The 14,643-nt window shown below is 38.3% G+C and overlaps 1 protein-coding gene across 8 annotated transcripts in view; it reads left to right on the top strand.

Moving 5' to 3' along the window:
- The window catches only part of MICAL2 (microtubule associated monooxygenase, calponin and LIM domain containing 2), a 222,047-nt gene that overhangs the window by 196,376 nt on the left and 11,028 nt on the right, over window positions 1–14,643 (top strand). For 5 of the 8 annotated variants that reach the window (XM_082341347.1, XM_082341344.1, XM_082341343.1 and 2 more), the window contains one exon: window positions 13,921–14,023. In XM_082341347.1, coding sequence (XP_082197473.1) covers window positions 13,921–14,023 — 103 coding nt within the window. The remainder of the gene's footprint in view (window positions 1–13,920; window positions 14,024–14,643) is intronic. The other 3 variants (XM_082341338.1, XM_082341341.1, XM_082341342.1) reach the window with 1 other exon arrangement.

Here is a 14,643-nt window from a genome sequence, read left to right as displayed (position 1 = left end):
CCTACATGTTCCAGGAAGGAAGCAAACACAAAAACAGAAATCCAGGGTTGTCTTGGGTCTAACAAAAAGTAGGGGAGCTAACCTTGAGATTCCCATATTAAGCCAGGTCTCTAGCACTCCAAAACCAATTATAGATCCTATATGGAAGAAACCATGCCTCAGTTTAGGCTCTCAGGATTCAGACAAAGTTCAGTAAACCATGAGCTTATAATAATAATTTAAAAAATCACCCAAAACACAAGGAAGTGAGCCACTAAGAATGAGGTTCAAGCAAAATCAACAAATTTAAATGGCCAAGAACTTCAACTATAATTATCAAATACAGAATATACTATGTATCTGTGGGAAACATTTAAAGAAATAGAAGATTACATACAAAAATTAGCAAGCAGAAAAATAAAAGTGAACAGGAAACACCACCTTAACCTTAACTAATCATAACCATAATCAAACTAACATCATGAGCTTCCTGCTGTGATGTACTAAGAAAGATACATGTTCACTTATGCAGCGCCTCAGCCAGAAACGCTTACCTTGAATTTAACCATAAAAATACAATCAGGCAAATTCAAATTGAGAGACAATCTGCAAAATAAGTGAGAAAAGTCAGTGTCATTTAAAAAAAGGGGAAGGAGGAATTTAGGGAACTGTTCTAGATGAAAAGAGACTAAAGAAACAACTAAATATAATGCTTAATCCTTTAGGTTTAAATTTTTTCAAATAAAAACTAATGAGAGGAGATTTAAAAAAAAATCAAATAAATAGAGAGTTTAGAACTGAAAACTATATTCATTAAAGCTATAACTTCAGCGAATACACTAAACAGTAGCTTAGACACAACAGAAGAGAGAATTAGTGAATTGGACAATGTATCTCAAGAAATCAACCAGAAAGCAGCACATGAATAGAAGGAGATGGAAAGAAGGAAAGAGTAGCTTATAGACGTAGAGGATAGAATGAGAAGGTCTGGTATATGTTTAATTGAAGTCTCAGAAGGAGAGAATAGAGAAAATTAAGTTTGAGTATTATTTGAAGAGATAATGGTTGAGATAATGGCTGAGGTACTGAGAAAATTAGATTTATTAGCAAATTACATTTAGAACGGAGTCTGGCACCAAATGCATGGTTTATAAGGGCTAGCTTTATTTTTTCCAAAGTGGATGAAAGGCATAAATCTACAGATACATGGAGCCCGAGATAAAGAAATCAGGATAAATTTAAAATAATCCACACTTACCTAGGCACAATGATGTGAAAATGTAGGATACCAAAGACAGATATTAAAATGGATAAAGAGAAAAAATAATTCACTTAAGAAAGGAACTAAATTTTTACTAACAGCCCTCTTAGCAGCAATAATGGATGTTAGAAGACAGTGGAATAATAATTTCAAAAGGCTGAAAAAAAAAAACCCCTTCAAGCTAGAACAGTATACCCAGAAAAACTATATTTCAAGAGCAGGTGCACAATAAAGAAACATTCAGTTTAAAAAAAAGATTTAACTATCTACAAACAAAATTCTAGCAAATATGCTTGAAGGGAAAAAAAATAGATAAACCTAGGAGGACAATCTGAAATAGTCAAGAAGAAATGGTGACTGCAAAATATTATAAACATGTAAGTAAAACAAATAAACATTGTCAGTATAAAATAATATGGATTTTTTTCAAAGATAGAACTAAAATACCAGACTAAAATGGACATACGTCGGGAGTTGAATGATTAGAAATGAAGTGTTCTAGGGTCCTTATGTTGTCTAAAAGGACTCTAAAATACTGATTAAGTTTAGACTTTGTTAGGGTATTAAAAATTACCTATTTAAAATTTAAGTGTAATTATGAAAAGAATAGAAAAAAATATATAACTTCAAATCAGCTAGGGAAAACAAAGGGAGAAAAAATAAGAAAAAATAATCAACCAAACATACCCCCCACTGAATTCTAAATAGAAATTTAAAAGCATTTTTAAAAAGATAAAAAGCACAAAGAAAGATGGTAGAAACAAATCGAAATATCTCAATAATAGTAGTGAAAGTTAACAAACAACAATACCCAATTATATGCTATTTAGCAGGCACATATAAAACATAAATAAATAAAAGGTTTAAAGTAAAAAAAAAATTGGCAAGTATATACTAGTAAAATAAAGCTAGGGTAATTATATTAAAAGCAGATACCTTTAATACTTGCTTTAATACCAAAACCATGATTAGCAATAAACAGGGTCACTACATAATTTTAAAATGATCAACTCACCAAGATGATATGACAGTTTTAAATGTTGTATGTACTAACTGTAACAGGCTCAAAATATATAAAACAAAAAAATGATAAAACTTCAGGGAGAAATTTCTACTATCATGGCAGGAGGTTTTAGTACATCTCTCAATGAGAGTCAAACAAAACATTACTATAAATTTGAACATTGCACTTAATAAGTTTAATTTAATGGACATGCACCCCCAAATTAGAGAATGTATATTTTTTTCAAGTTTACATGATGATTTACAAAAATTGACCATATTAGTTCATAAAGTAAATCCCAGAGAAGCCGTATTATACAGGCCACATTCTATACTACAATGTAATTAACTTAGAAATCAGTACCCAATATGTATTTTTTAAAACTATGCATTTGGAAAGTAAAAATATACATTTCTCATGGATCAAAAAAAAAATCAAATTGATATTTTTAAAAATACTTGGAAATTTAAAATGTACTAAATATGAAAAAGAAAACCATAGATCAAAACTCATGAGATGCAGTGAAAATGGTGCTTAGAGGTATCGCCTTAAATACTGTTATTAGAAAAGAAGAAAGGCTTAAAATTAATGAGCTAAGTGTCTAACTTCATTTAGAAAATGAAAAACAAAATAAACCTAAAGAAAGATAATAAATATATGAGCAGTTATAAATAAAATAGAGAATAAAGATAAAACAGAGAGGATCAAGCAAGCCAAATGTTGGTTCACTGGAAAAGTTAATAAAAGACTAAAGGCAATCCTCTTAAATTGGTTTTTTAAGGTAAGAGAGAAGAAATAAATTAGGAATGAAAAGGGCAGACACAACCACAGATAAACAAAGATTCAAAAAGATAAAAGAATATAATGAACATTTAATCCAATTAATTTTAAAATTTGGCAATCTAAGGGTGACTTAACAATCATCATATTAACAAACTAAAAGGGAAAACCATATGGGCTTTTCAATAGAAGAAGAAAATATCATTTGACAAAATTCAACACTCATTTAGGATAAAAACTCTTAGCAAAAAAAGAACTTTTTATTTTGCCTTCTTGAAGCTTAATTTTTTTTTATTATATAAGTTTTGGTGTACAGCATTATAATTTGACATCTATATACACTATAGAGTTGTTACCACCACAAGTCTAGTTACCAGCCATCACCATACAGTTGATCCCCTTCACCCATTTCACCCACCCCCTAACGCCTTCCTCTCAGGAAATGCTACTCTGATCTCTGTATCTATGACCTTGTTTTTGTTTTATTTTGTTTGTTCTTTTTTTTTTTTTTAATTCCACATATGAGTGAAATCATATGGTATTTATCCTTCTCTGTGTGACTTATTTCACTTAGCATAATACCTTCAAGGTCTATCCATGTTGTCACAAACAGCAGGATTTCATATTCAAGTAATATTCCATTGTGTATATATACCACATTTTCTTTATGCGTTCATCTATTAGTGGACACTTAGGTTGTTTCCATATCTTGTCTATTGTAAATAATGTGGCAATGAACATAAGGCTGTATATATCTTTTCAAATTGGTGTTTTTGTGTTCTTAGGATAAACACCCAGAAGTAAAATTGCTGGGTCAGAACTTTCTTAATTTGAAGGATATCTTCCAAAACCCTGTAGCAAACACCATTGTTTAATGGTAAAATATTAGAAGCATTTCTTTTAAAATCTGTGAAAAAAGAGGATGCCTGCCATCACCTCTTCTATTCAATATTGCACAGGAGACCCTACCCAGTACAGTAAGACAAGGATAAAATGGCACAAGGTTTGGAAAGGAAGAAACAAACTTTTGTCATTTCCAGATGATAGAATTAACCACATGCAAACCCAAAGGAATGTACAGATAATTTTTAAAAATAATAAGAGCCTATATCATATAATTGGAAATAAGATCAAAGTAGAAAAATCAATTGCATTTCCATATCTCAGCATTGGTTTCTAAAAAATGAGATAACAAAGAAGATATTGCTTACATTAGCATAAAGACATGAGGTGCCTAGGAATAAATCTAACAAAAAAAATGTGCACAACCTTTATGGAGCCAACTTTAATACTTTACTGAAAGCCACCAAAACACCCAAACATGAGACTCCCCTTGTGGTCCAGTGGTTGGGACTCCACACTTCCACTGCAGGGGGCATGGGTTCGATCCCTGGTCAGGGAACTAAGGTCCAGCATGCTGCATGGTGTGACCAAAACGTTAAAAAACAAACAAACAAACAAAAACCCAAACATAATCTTACATATATGAAAACTTGATATAAGCCAGCAGTATCACTGCAGTTCACAGGAAGTAAGTGATTCTGGGACAACTGGTTTTCCATATAGGAAAAAAATGAAATTGAACCTTATCTTTAACCATATAATTTGGAAAATATATTTGCAACAAATGTAATCAATGTCATAAAAATTAAAGACTTTAATATGAAAATGACACTTGAAAAGTTAAGAATCTTTTTGACCTCAATTTGGTAGTCTATAGACACCATAAAGGAAAGGAAAAGATAAGCCACTAATTTGGAAAATACATTTGCAACAAATATAACCAAAAAAGAAAAGCCACTAATTTGGAAAATATATTTGTAACAAATATAACAAGTTTTCAGTATTCCAGAATATGTAAAGAACTCTTAAAGATCAGTAAGAGACAGGCAAATAACTCCATATAAAAATAGACAAATGGCATAAATATACATTTCACAGAAGAATACTCATTAGTGATTAGGAAAATGCAAATTAAGACTACAGTGAGAAACTATTTTAAACTATTAAATTACCAAAACTTATAAAATCTAATACTAAGTATTTGCCAAGGGTGAGGAACAAAGGGAGCTCTTATTCAACGTTAGTGGGAGTGTAAACAGCCACAACTCTTTGGAAAACAATTTGGCTTTATGCTGTAAAGCTGAACATTCGCATACCCTACTACTCAAGAATTTCATTCCTAAGTATATATTCCAGAGAAACTCTTGCCCACATGGATCAGAAGACATACAAGAATGTTCATAGCAGCATCATTCATAGTAGCAAACCGCTAAGAACAACCTAGAGATCCATTAACAGGAAAATGGATAAATGGTAGAACAGTTAACTGTGGCACATACAACTGAATATTACGTATACAGCAGTGAAAATGAATGAGCAGCATAGAGGCATTTTAGAAACATATAGAAAGAATTTAAAACGAGCAAGTTGCAGAGACCACATATAGTATGATATCATTTCAATAAAATTCAAAAGCAAGAAAAACTTTATGATGAATAGATGTGTAGCTAAAAGCAAAACAAAACAAAAAGCCGTTTAATAAAGGAAGGACTAGAATTTTTGTTTTTCAGCTGCAGCCTCTGACTCCCAGAATGGGGTCATGAGCTACCTTCCAGCATCCTGGCTTTGCCAAGACTGAATCAGGCCAGACCCCCAGTGCAGCTTTCTAGATTATCACCATCACGTGTAAGGAGCCTGCGGGAAGTCAATGTACCCAGAGCACTGGGTACAGAAGGCCTGGCTACAGACTTAAATGAAATAGGCCTGTGGATGAGCACAGGAGCTAAGAGCCGACCAGAGACCAGAGAACAAGAGGCAGGGGCTGAAACCCAGCCAATCTGAGGGAGATGCTTGCACACGGCTACTGAGGATTCTGGCTGTAATCACTCTACTGCCGGCTCATGCTCCAGAACATCACTGAGGGTGTTGAGGGCGTTGAGAGAATTGCAGCAAAAGCCAAATTAGGACTTCTCACAGATTCTAAGGGGGCAGGAAATCATGTCTAAAGAATTAGATAGTTCTGAACCAGAGAGCAAAACAAGACCCAACATGGAAAAACCACACACCAATACACAGAGAAGCATTCAGCGTTACCGACAAAAGGAAATGGTTAAAAAGCCACGACTTTAAAGAACAGATTGTTCATTTAGTCTGTTATTCTCCATTGAGAAAAAAGTTATGGACCATTAAGTGCCAGTCCCTCTAATGTAAGCAGGGACTAAGTGCTGTCAGGCTAGGTGATTTGAACTTGATTATGGGGGGTTATAGAAGAATTTCAGTAGGGAGTGACAAAGTTTGCTTTGCTTTTTTGAGAGCTCACTTAGGGGCAAGTGGGTTGATTTATATGACTCCATTAATAACAAGTTGTTTTGTGTTGAGTTTTGACTACTTTATTTCACTTAAGCAAGTGGAATCCTTGCATTTTGTCTAGGAAAGAGCATGATGTGAGGGCCCAGGAGCAAAGGAAGAACCAGTCGACTGTGGTCACAAGCAGGGGTGGCAGTGAGGGTTAGGTAACTGGGCTATTCTATTCACAGCCAGAGGCTGCTCGCCTTCCGGCCGTGCCATTCTAGCTGCATCCTGGTTCCCAGATGTAGCAGTCACATCCCTGCCCTGGAAGGGCTTGCAGTTCACCAGCAGCCATGGGACCAGCTGGAGACATGGTTGAGTACACAGTCTGTATAGGCACAGAGTCTCTAGTCTTCTTCCCAAGCAAGTGCTGACGATCCAGCCAGCCATATGACCCTTCCGTTTACATGGAGACAAAAAATATATATAATTATTTAAGAGCTTTTATTAATCTCAAGTGAAGTTACCAGATAAAGTTAAGCCATATGTAATCAAGTCAGGGATTACACTCTAGTTGAGGTTTAAAGATATACAGCAAATACTCCACATGGAACTATAGAACTAGACACTGGAAGAAACAACAGCGTGGTAATGACAATGGTACAGTTTACTGAATGTTTACTATGTACCAGGCACCATGCTCAGCATTTTGCATGCATCATCTCATTTAATCTTCATAACTGATTTCGGAGGCAGAGACTATGATCACTCCCATTTTTCAAGAGAGGAGACTGAGGCAGAGAGATGTGAGGTTACTTGATCAAGGTCACACAGTTGTAAGTGGGAGAGAAGGTCTGATCGATCTCAAAGCCCATGCCCTCTGCCACTACACTCTACTGCATCTACGGTGAGGGGCAATGCTGCTTGAGACTTCATTAGGACCTGCAAGGAAGCTCTCTGGTGGGTAGCAGTGAGGTGATGGAAATCTCAGTACATTGCTGAGGTTGAGAGCAAGGCAAGCCTGGGCTAGGCACAATCTGCCTGCACCCAATGCTTTGGGAAAGCAGATTCCGTAGAAATCTGCACTTGATTCCATGTTCAAAGATCCCCAAAAGTGATTTTGACTACTGAGGAAAGGAAGAGTCTAAAAAATAAACTGTAGGCTATAAAGTTGAAAATTATTCCACTCAAAAAAGTAAATTAAATTGACTGATTCAGTTCAACCTGTGTTTGTTGAGTACAGCATCAGTACAAATCAATGAGGCTGCACAGGGAACTCTCTGAGGGACCAGATTTTAGAAGGACACACAAGAAAGATTGAAGAAGGGACATGGAAGGCAGGAGAAAAGTCTGGCTTGAACCTGTAGGTATAATGTAGCAAAGAGGCTGAATCTGAAAGGCAACAACAAAAAATACTCTAAAGACAGCAAAACAGTGCTGTTTCTTTTGGATTAAAAACAGGGCAAGGATAGACCCAGCACTGAAGCAGATGGTATAATGTTACATGACTGGGGAGAGGCAGGGTTTTCTACTCTCCGCTTTTGTTTTCTTAACCAAGGAAAATGGTCCTCAATCTAGAAATGTTAAGCAAATATCTAGATGAGGAAATTGAATCTGAATAGGTGAGAAAAATGGGAGAGCAATGAATTCAGGTTTCTAAGCCCGGGTGAAAGATGATACGTACATACAGAGAGTGGTGTCTTTGATGTGGCATTACGAAATCAGAATTTGTTGATTGACTGAGTTAACCCCCTGGTGTTGAAATAAGTTGCAGATATATACCTCAGTCTTTGAAGACTCAGGAAGAATTCCAGGACCAAAAAACTAGAGATGAGTACATTTTCTACTTTTCACATGAGAAAGAAACATGAGTTCTGATCCTTGTCAAAATTCTAGAAAGGATGGTTAAAGAAATTGTGAATATTGAGAAAGAAATTTAGAGATTACTAAGGAATCACTGGTGTTTACTTAGAAGCTTTGGAAAACAAATGTCATTTCCTTTTCTGGGTGGTGTTGTGAGGTTTGTCATGCCAATGGACAAAGCAGGCTTTGTGAAGCTTGGTTTCAGGAAATTATTTTGTTATTAAAGTTTCTTATGAGAGCCTAGTGGACAAGATACAGAAATGTGGACTGGTTGGTACCGGTTGGGTGCCATGCATTTAAAGTTTATAGAATAGTCTCACCCAAAGGTCTCTAATGGGCTAGATGGCTCTGTTCTTGGTCTAGTCCTATCTGATGTTTTATTTTTCAATATAGCGTAAAGGTACAGGATGCCCTTTTTTATCGATTCCACAGAAATCCCAAATCTAGGAGAAATGTGTCAGATGGAGAAAATAGCCCAAAGATTTCCCCTTGATGGAACAAAACAAACAAGATGATAATTAACAAGACACAAATAAAGTCTTGAATTAGGTCTAGAAAAAGATCAGTTGCACAAGTAGAACATAAAGTCATCAGACTTCACCACCCCTGGTGTGGAAAGACCAGATTCGATTGCAAGTTAGGAAGAGCCAGGTGAAGACACTGCTGCTAAAAGGACTTCTGCAATCCCAGGGCACAGGGTGAAGGTGAAAGGGTGTCTCTCCGCTCTGGGTTGTTTGATTCCGGACTCTCCTTAAGATGTGTCCTGGGAAATTAGAGGGCAAACAGAGGTGAATAGCTCTTTTATGACAAAATGATAAATGACCTGGAGGTACTGACTCTGAAATAAGAACACTTCAGTGTATCATGAGACCTGCCTTCAAATATCTGAATGTCTTTCATGAAAATATAGAGTTACCGTTCTCTATTTTCCTTGAGAGGACACAACTGGACTCATTGGCTTGCAGCCAACCCATCAAAGAGCAATAGAAGGAAGTTTTCAATACTTAAGAGTACACAGCCCTGCAGTGGGCTTCTTGGACAGCAGGGAATTCTACCATCCTTGGAGAATTATAGTAGAATCTGGGGTGGGAGGGAGGTAGAGGGAATTCCTATGTGCCTCCATGGCTGGGAGAGATGACCCCTAAGTGTTCTCCCATCATGTATATGATTTGAATAATGACCGTTACCATTTATTGAGCTTATACTAAGTGGCAGGGCTGGGCTAAGGTCTTTGTGTGCATGATCCCACTGCATCTTTATAACAAATGAGGAGACTGAGGCTCAGGGAGGCTATTAAGAGCTTAAACCCACACAGTGATGAGTCAAAGAATGGAAGTTTGATCCCAAGCCTGAGTTTAAAGTATACGCTCTTAATTTCTATGTTATATATGATCTCCAGTCTATATACTTCATTCTTTCATTCAGCAACTATGCCCTGGAATGCCTTGTTCTTCACCTCCTCCTGCCTCTCACTCATCCACTTAAGCTGAGCTCACCTACTGCCTCCTCTCTGAGGTTTCCCCACTTCCTCCACACAAGATGAATTGCTTCCCTCCTGTGTTGCATGGCAGGGGGCACATTGTATCCTATTTGCCTGTGCAGTGTTGGTTTTCCTACTGGACTGCAAGCTCCCAGTTTCCTGAACAGCTGGAACCAGTACTTATTCATCCCTGTCCCTCAGCACCACAAACAATGCTCAGAAGATGTTGGTACTCAACAGGTTTATAAGTTAGTCCATTCATCCATCCATTCATTCATTCAAGAAACCTAAGAAAGAATAACATCTTATTTATTTCTTTTTTTTATTGGAGTATAATTGCTTTACAATGTTGTGTTAGTTTCTGCTGTACAATGAAGTGAATCAGCTATATGTATACATATATCCCCTCCCTCTTGGACCTCCCTCCCACCCCCCACCCCCATCCCACCCATCTAGATCATCACAGAGCACCAAGCTGAGCTTCCTGTGCTTTATAGCTTATTCCTGCTAGCTATCTATAAGGAGGCAAGAACTTACAATGGAGAAAAGGCAGCCTCTTTAATAAGTGGTGCTGGGAAAACTGGATGGCTACATGTAAAAGAATGAAATTAGAACACTTCCTAACACCATACACAAAAATAGACTCAAAATGGATTAAAGACCTAAATGTAAGACCGGACACTATAAAACTCTTAGAGGAAAACATAGGAAAAACACTCTTTGACATAAACCACAGCAAGATCTTTTTTGACCCACCTCGTAGAAAAATGAAAATAAAAACAAAAATGAACAAATGGGACCTAATGAAACCTAAAAGCTTTTGCACAGCAAAGGAAACCATAAACAAGATGAAAAGACAACCTTCAGAATGGGAGAAAATATTTGCAAATGAAGCAACGGACAAAGGACTAATCTCCAAAATATACAAATGGCTCATGGAGTTCAACATTAAAAAAACAAACAACCCAATTTAAAAATGGGCAGAAGACCTAAATAGACATTTCACCAAAGAAGACATACAGATGGCCAAGAGGCACATGAAAAGATGCTCAACATCACTAATTATTAGAGAAATGCAAATCAAAACTACAATGAGGTATCACCTCACACCAGTCAGAATGGCCATCATCAAAAAATCTACACACAATAAATGCTGGAGAGGGTATGGAGAGAAGGGAACCTTTTTGCACTGTTGGTGGGAGTGTAGATTGATACAGCCACCGTGGAGAACAGTATGGAGGTTCCTTAAAAAACTAAAAATAGAACTACCATATGACCCAACAATCCCACTACTGGGCATATACCCTGAGAAAACCATAATTCAAAAGGATACACGTGCCCCAGTGTTCATTGCAGCACTATTTACAGTAGCCGGGACATGGAAACAACCTGAATGTCCAACAATAGATGAATGGATGAAGAAGATGTGGTAAATATATACAATGGAATGTTACTCAGCCATAAAAAAGAATGAAATTGGGTCATTTGTAGAGATGTGGATGGACCTAGAGTCTGTCATACAGAGTTAAGTAAGCCAGAAAGAGAAAAACAAATATCGTATATTAATGCATATATGTGGAATTTAGAAAAATGGTACAGATGAACCTATTTGCATGACAGGACTAGAGACGTAGATGGTAGAGAATGGACATGTGGACACAGAGGGGGAAGGGGAGGGTGGGACGAACTGGGAGATCAGGTTGGACATATATACACTACCATTCGTAAAATAGATAGCTAGTGGGAACAAGCTATAAAGCACAGGAAGCTCAACTTGGTGCTCTGTAACATCTTATTTATTTCTCTCCCCCTTTTAATCCTTCCTGCATGAAACTCCAGGTATCATTCTCCTACTCAACCACCTTCAGTGTCCCTTTGTATCTACAGCATTAAGTACAAGAGCCTTAGCATGGCTAAGGGGCCTCTATTATATGTAGATTTTCATACACTCCAAGGTCTCATCGTCCTCCCCTCCGTGTCCCCTTAGCCCTTCCCGATCTCTGTCTCCACCATCTTCTATCCTATCCCCTAGTCTTTGCTCATATTGTTCCCTCTTCTTGGAATATCCTCTCCCACCCTCATTATTTCCTCTCAAAGTATTATCCATTCTTCAACGTCCCAGTTCAGACATCACCTCCTCCCAGGAAGCCCACCCTCACACCCTGACCAGGAAAAGCCTCCCTTCTCTGTATTCCCAGTCCTTTTTTGATACTTTGTTGTGGTGACAGTTTTCTAATATTCTACTTTATTTTAGCTTTTTGGTCCATCTGATCCAAAAGATTATCTAACAAAACCCTTTTCAGCAGGCACTATGCCTTACTATCTCCAAAATTCTTGTGATATGTAGCATTATCTATCACTGTATCCCCAGTACCTAAGGCAATACCTGACACCTATTCCATAAATAGGTGTTATTGAATGAGTGAATGAATGGATGAATGAATTCATCAGAAGTTCTGCATTGTAGCATCAGTTTGCACATTATCTAAATATATAATTTGGGACATTTCATATCAATTGCTCTGGACCCCAGTTTCCATATCAATAAAAGGGTGTTCAAGGAGACAGGGAGAAAGGGTACTCATTTTTATGGATGACTTTGCTGTGTGCAAGGCAATGTGCTAGGGGTGTTATTTACCTTACAGGCCTAAGGGAGGGAGGGAGGGATGAGGATGGGGGAGGGGTATACAAGCAGTGAAGAGTATGGGCTTAGGATAAGGCTTCCTTGAACTCAAGCCCTAGCTCTGCTACTTACTAAATGTGAGCTTGGGCAAGTTATTCTAATCTTTTAAACCTCTGTTTCTTCAGCCATCAAGTGGTGATAATAAGAGAACCTACTGGTGAGTTTGTTGTGAGGATTCAATAAGGTGTTGAATATAAGGTACTTAGCCCATCGACTGGCACGTAACCCTGAATTATAAACAGCAGCTCATTATTATTATTCTATTACTTGTGTGTCTTCTTGTTCAGTTTACCCCATGAAGAAGCAGAGGTTCTGAGAGGTTAAACTACTTGCCCAAGGTCACATCTTCTGTCTGCCCTGTTTTCCTCTCCACCTATGGGACCCTTCAGGATAAATCCTTCGAGAATGGCCATGAGCTTTGCAACACAGCCTGTGTTCCCATTTCAGGGTGAAATACTAGAAAGCCGCCCCACGTTGCTGCTTCTCAAACATGCCCAGATTTTAGCATTTTATTATCTAAACATTTAGCATCTAACACTGAATATCTAAAAGCAGGGTCAGTTTTCTCATGGTTATTCTTCTATTTAATAAAGGAAGAAAGGTCATAATCTAAGTTATAAGAGTGAACGGATATAACTTTTTCCCTACGAGATTCAAAGCTAATACCTTTTTCTCCCCCATCATTTGGCTTTGTGCAAAAAATCAAAATGCCAATTACTGCTCCTCTGTGACTAAATGAAGTGTGAGCTTCCCTGCCCCATAAAGGGAGCCACACCCCACCTGGACACTCAGTAGGCATTTGATTCAGAAGAAGAGAAGGAGATAGTAACCATCAGGGTTACTAGGGTTTTCTTCGATGGAGGATGTGATGCACAAATGTATAGAAGTTTTCTTTTTTTTAATAAATTTATTTATTTTATTATTTTATTTTATTTATATATTGTTTCTGGCTACATTGGGTCTTCGTTGCTGCACACGGACTTTCTCTAGTTGTGGTGAGCGGGGGCTATTCTTCGTTGCGGTGAGCGGGTTTCTCATTGTGGTGGCTTCTCTTGTTGCGGAGCACGGGCTCTAGGCGCACGGCCTTCAGTAGTTGTGGCACGTGGGCTCAGTAGTGGTGGCTCGTGGGCTCTAGAGCACAGGCTCAGTAGTTGTGGCTCACGGGCTTAGCTGCTCCGCGGCATGTGGGATCTTCCCGGACCAGAGATCAAACCCGTGTCCCCTGCACTGGCAGGCAGATTCTCAACCACTGCACCACCAGGAAAGCCCTGTATAGAAGTTTTATGGAGGACATACAAATAGGCAGGAGAGGGATCATTAGTGGTAGGCCATTGTCAAGGGTATATGGCCCATGGAGCTGAAGTATTCATGCCCTAAATGTCCAGGAGGACCTCCCCCAGAGCATGCACAGGTAGGTTTTATTTGTCACGCCCATGATCTCGAGGCATCAACAGACCGTCAGGGGGCTGCGCCTGCAGAGCCCTTTTTGCTACAAACATGGCCCCCTAAAGTAGCTCCAAAGCAGTTTGATCATGGGAAGAGAAATGCCAATCTAACCCATTTGCCGTTGATTTCTTAAGCAGATTCAGGCACACAGGATGAAGCACAGCTTTTGCAGGAATGGTTTAAGCTGGTTCTGGAGAAGAATAAATTAATGCGATATGAGTCGGAGTTACTGATCATGTAAGTAAGGCAACACAGATAACAGTGAGGCCTAAAAGCAAAGGGGCGGGAGTGGGGTGGCCCACCCTCCTAGGTTGAAGTCTCAGGATTTTTTATTCTTGTGCATACAGAATTGTGATTGAGACAAATTGACATTTGATGTCTTGCATATCATGCTGGCATTAGTGCAGAGAATCTTCAATTGTCTGTTCTCTGCTGTGGAGTCCTATGGCTAAAATGATTTCAGGTAATGGGTCTGGAGCTGGAGGGCATTTGGATAAGACACTTTCAATCCATCCCTGTCCCCCACACCAGGGGGGACCCACTTGCAGTCACACATCTGCAATGGGGAAGCATGTGTCTGGCTTCTGTGTGTGAATCATGGAAAGGGCTTGCTGAAATCGCCTGACCACTTCCTTGTGGCTTTAATGGATTGAAGGTGGAGATCGGTCTGGCTGTCCTCTGAATGAGAGGTTGCAGTCTGGCTGGGAGATCGGAAAGTAGAGATGGATCTTACTCTGAAAATGTTGAAGGTCGTTCTACCTGTCACCATTCTGGAGGGAAAGGAAGCAACATTTAATATAAACTGACTAAGCACCACAAGTTGTACTGGGTGCTTTCACTTATGCTGTCTTATTTCA

Source organism: Balaenoptera borealis, assembly GCF_965194805.1.
Source record: "Balaenoptera borealis genome assembly, chromosome: 11".
Taxonomy (NCBI): domain Eukaryota; kingdom Metazoa; phylum Chordata; class Mammalia; order Artiodactyla; family Balaenopteridae; genus Balaenoptera; species Balaenoptera borealis.
This window is presented reverse-complemented; position numbering and strand designations above follow the sequence as displayed.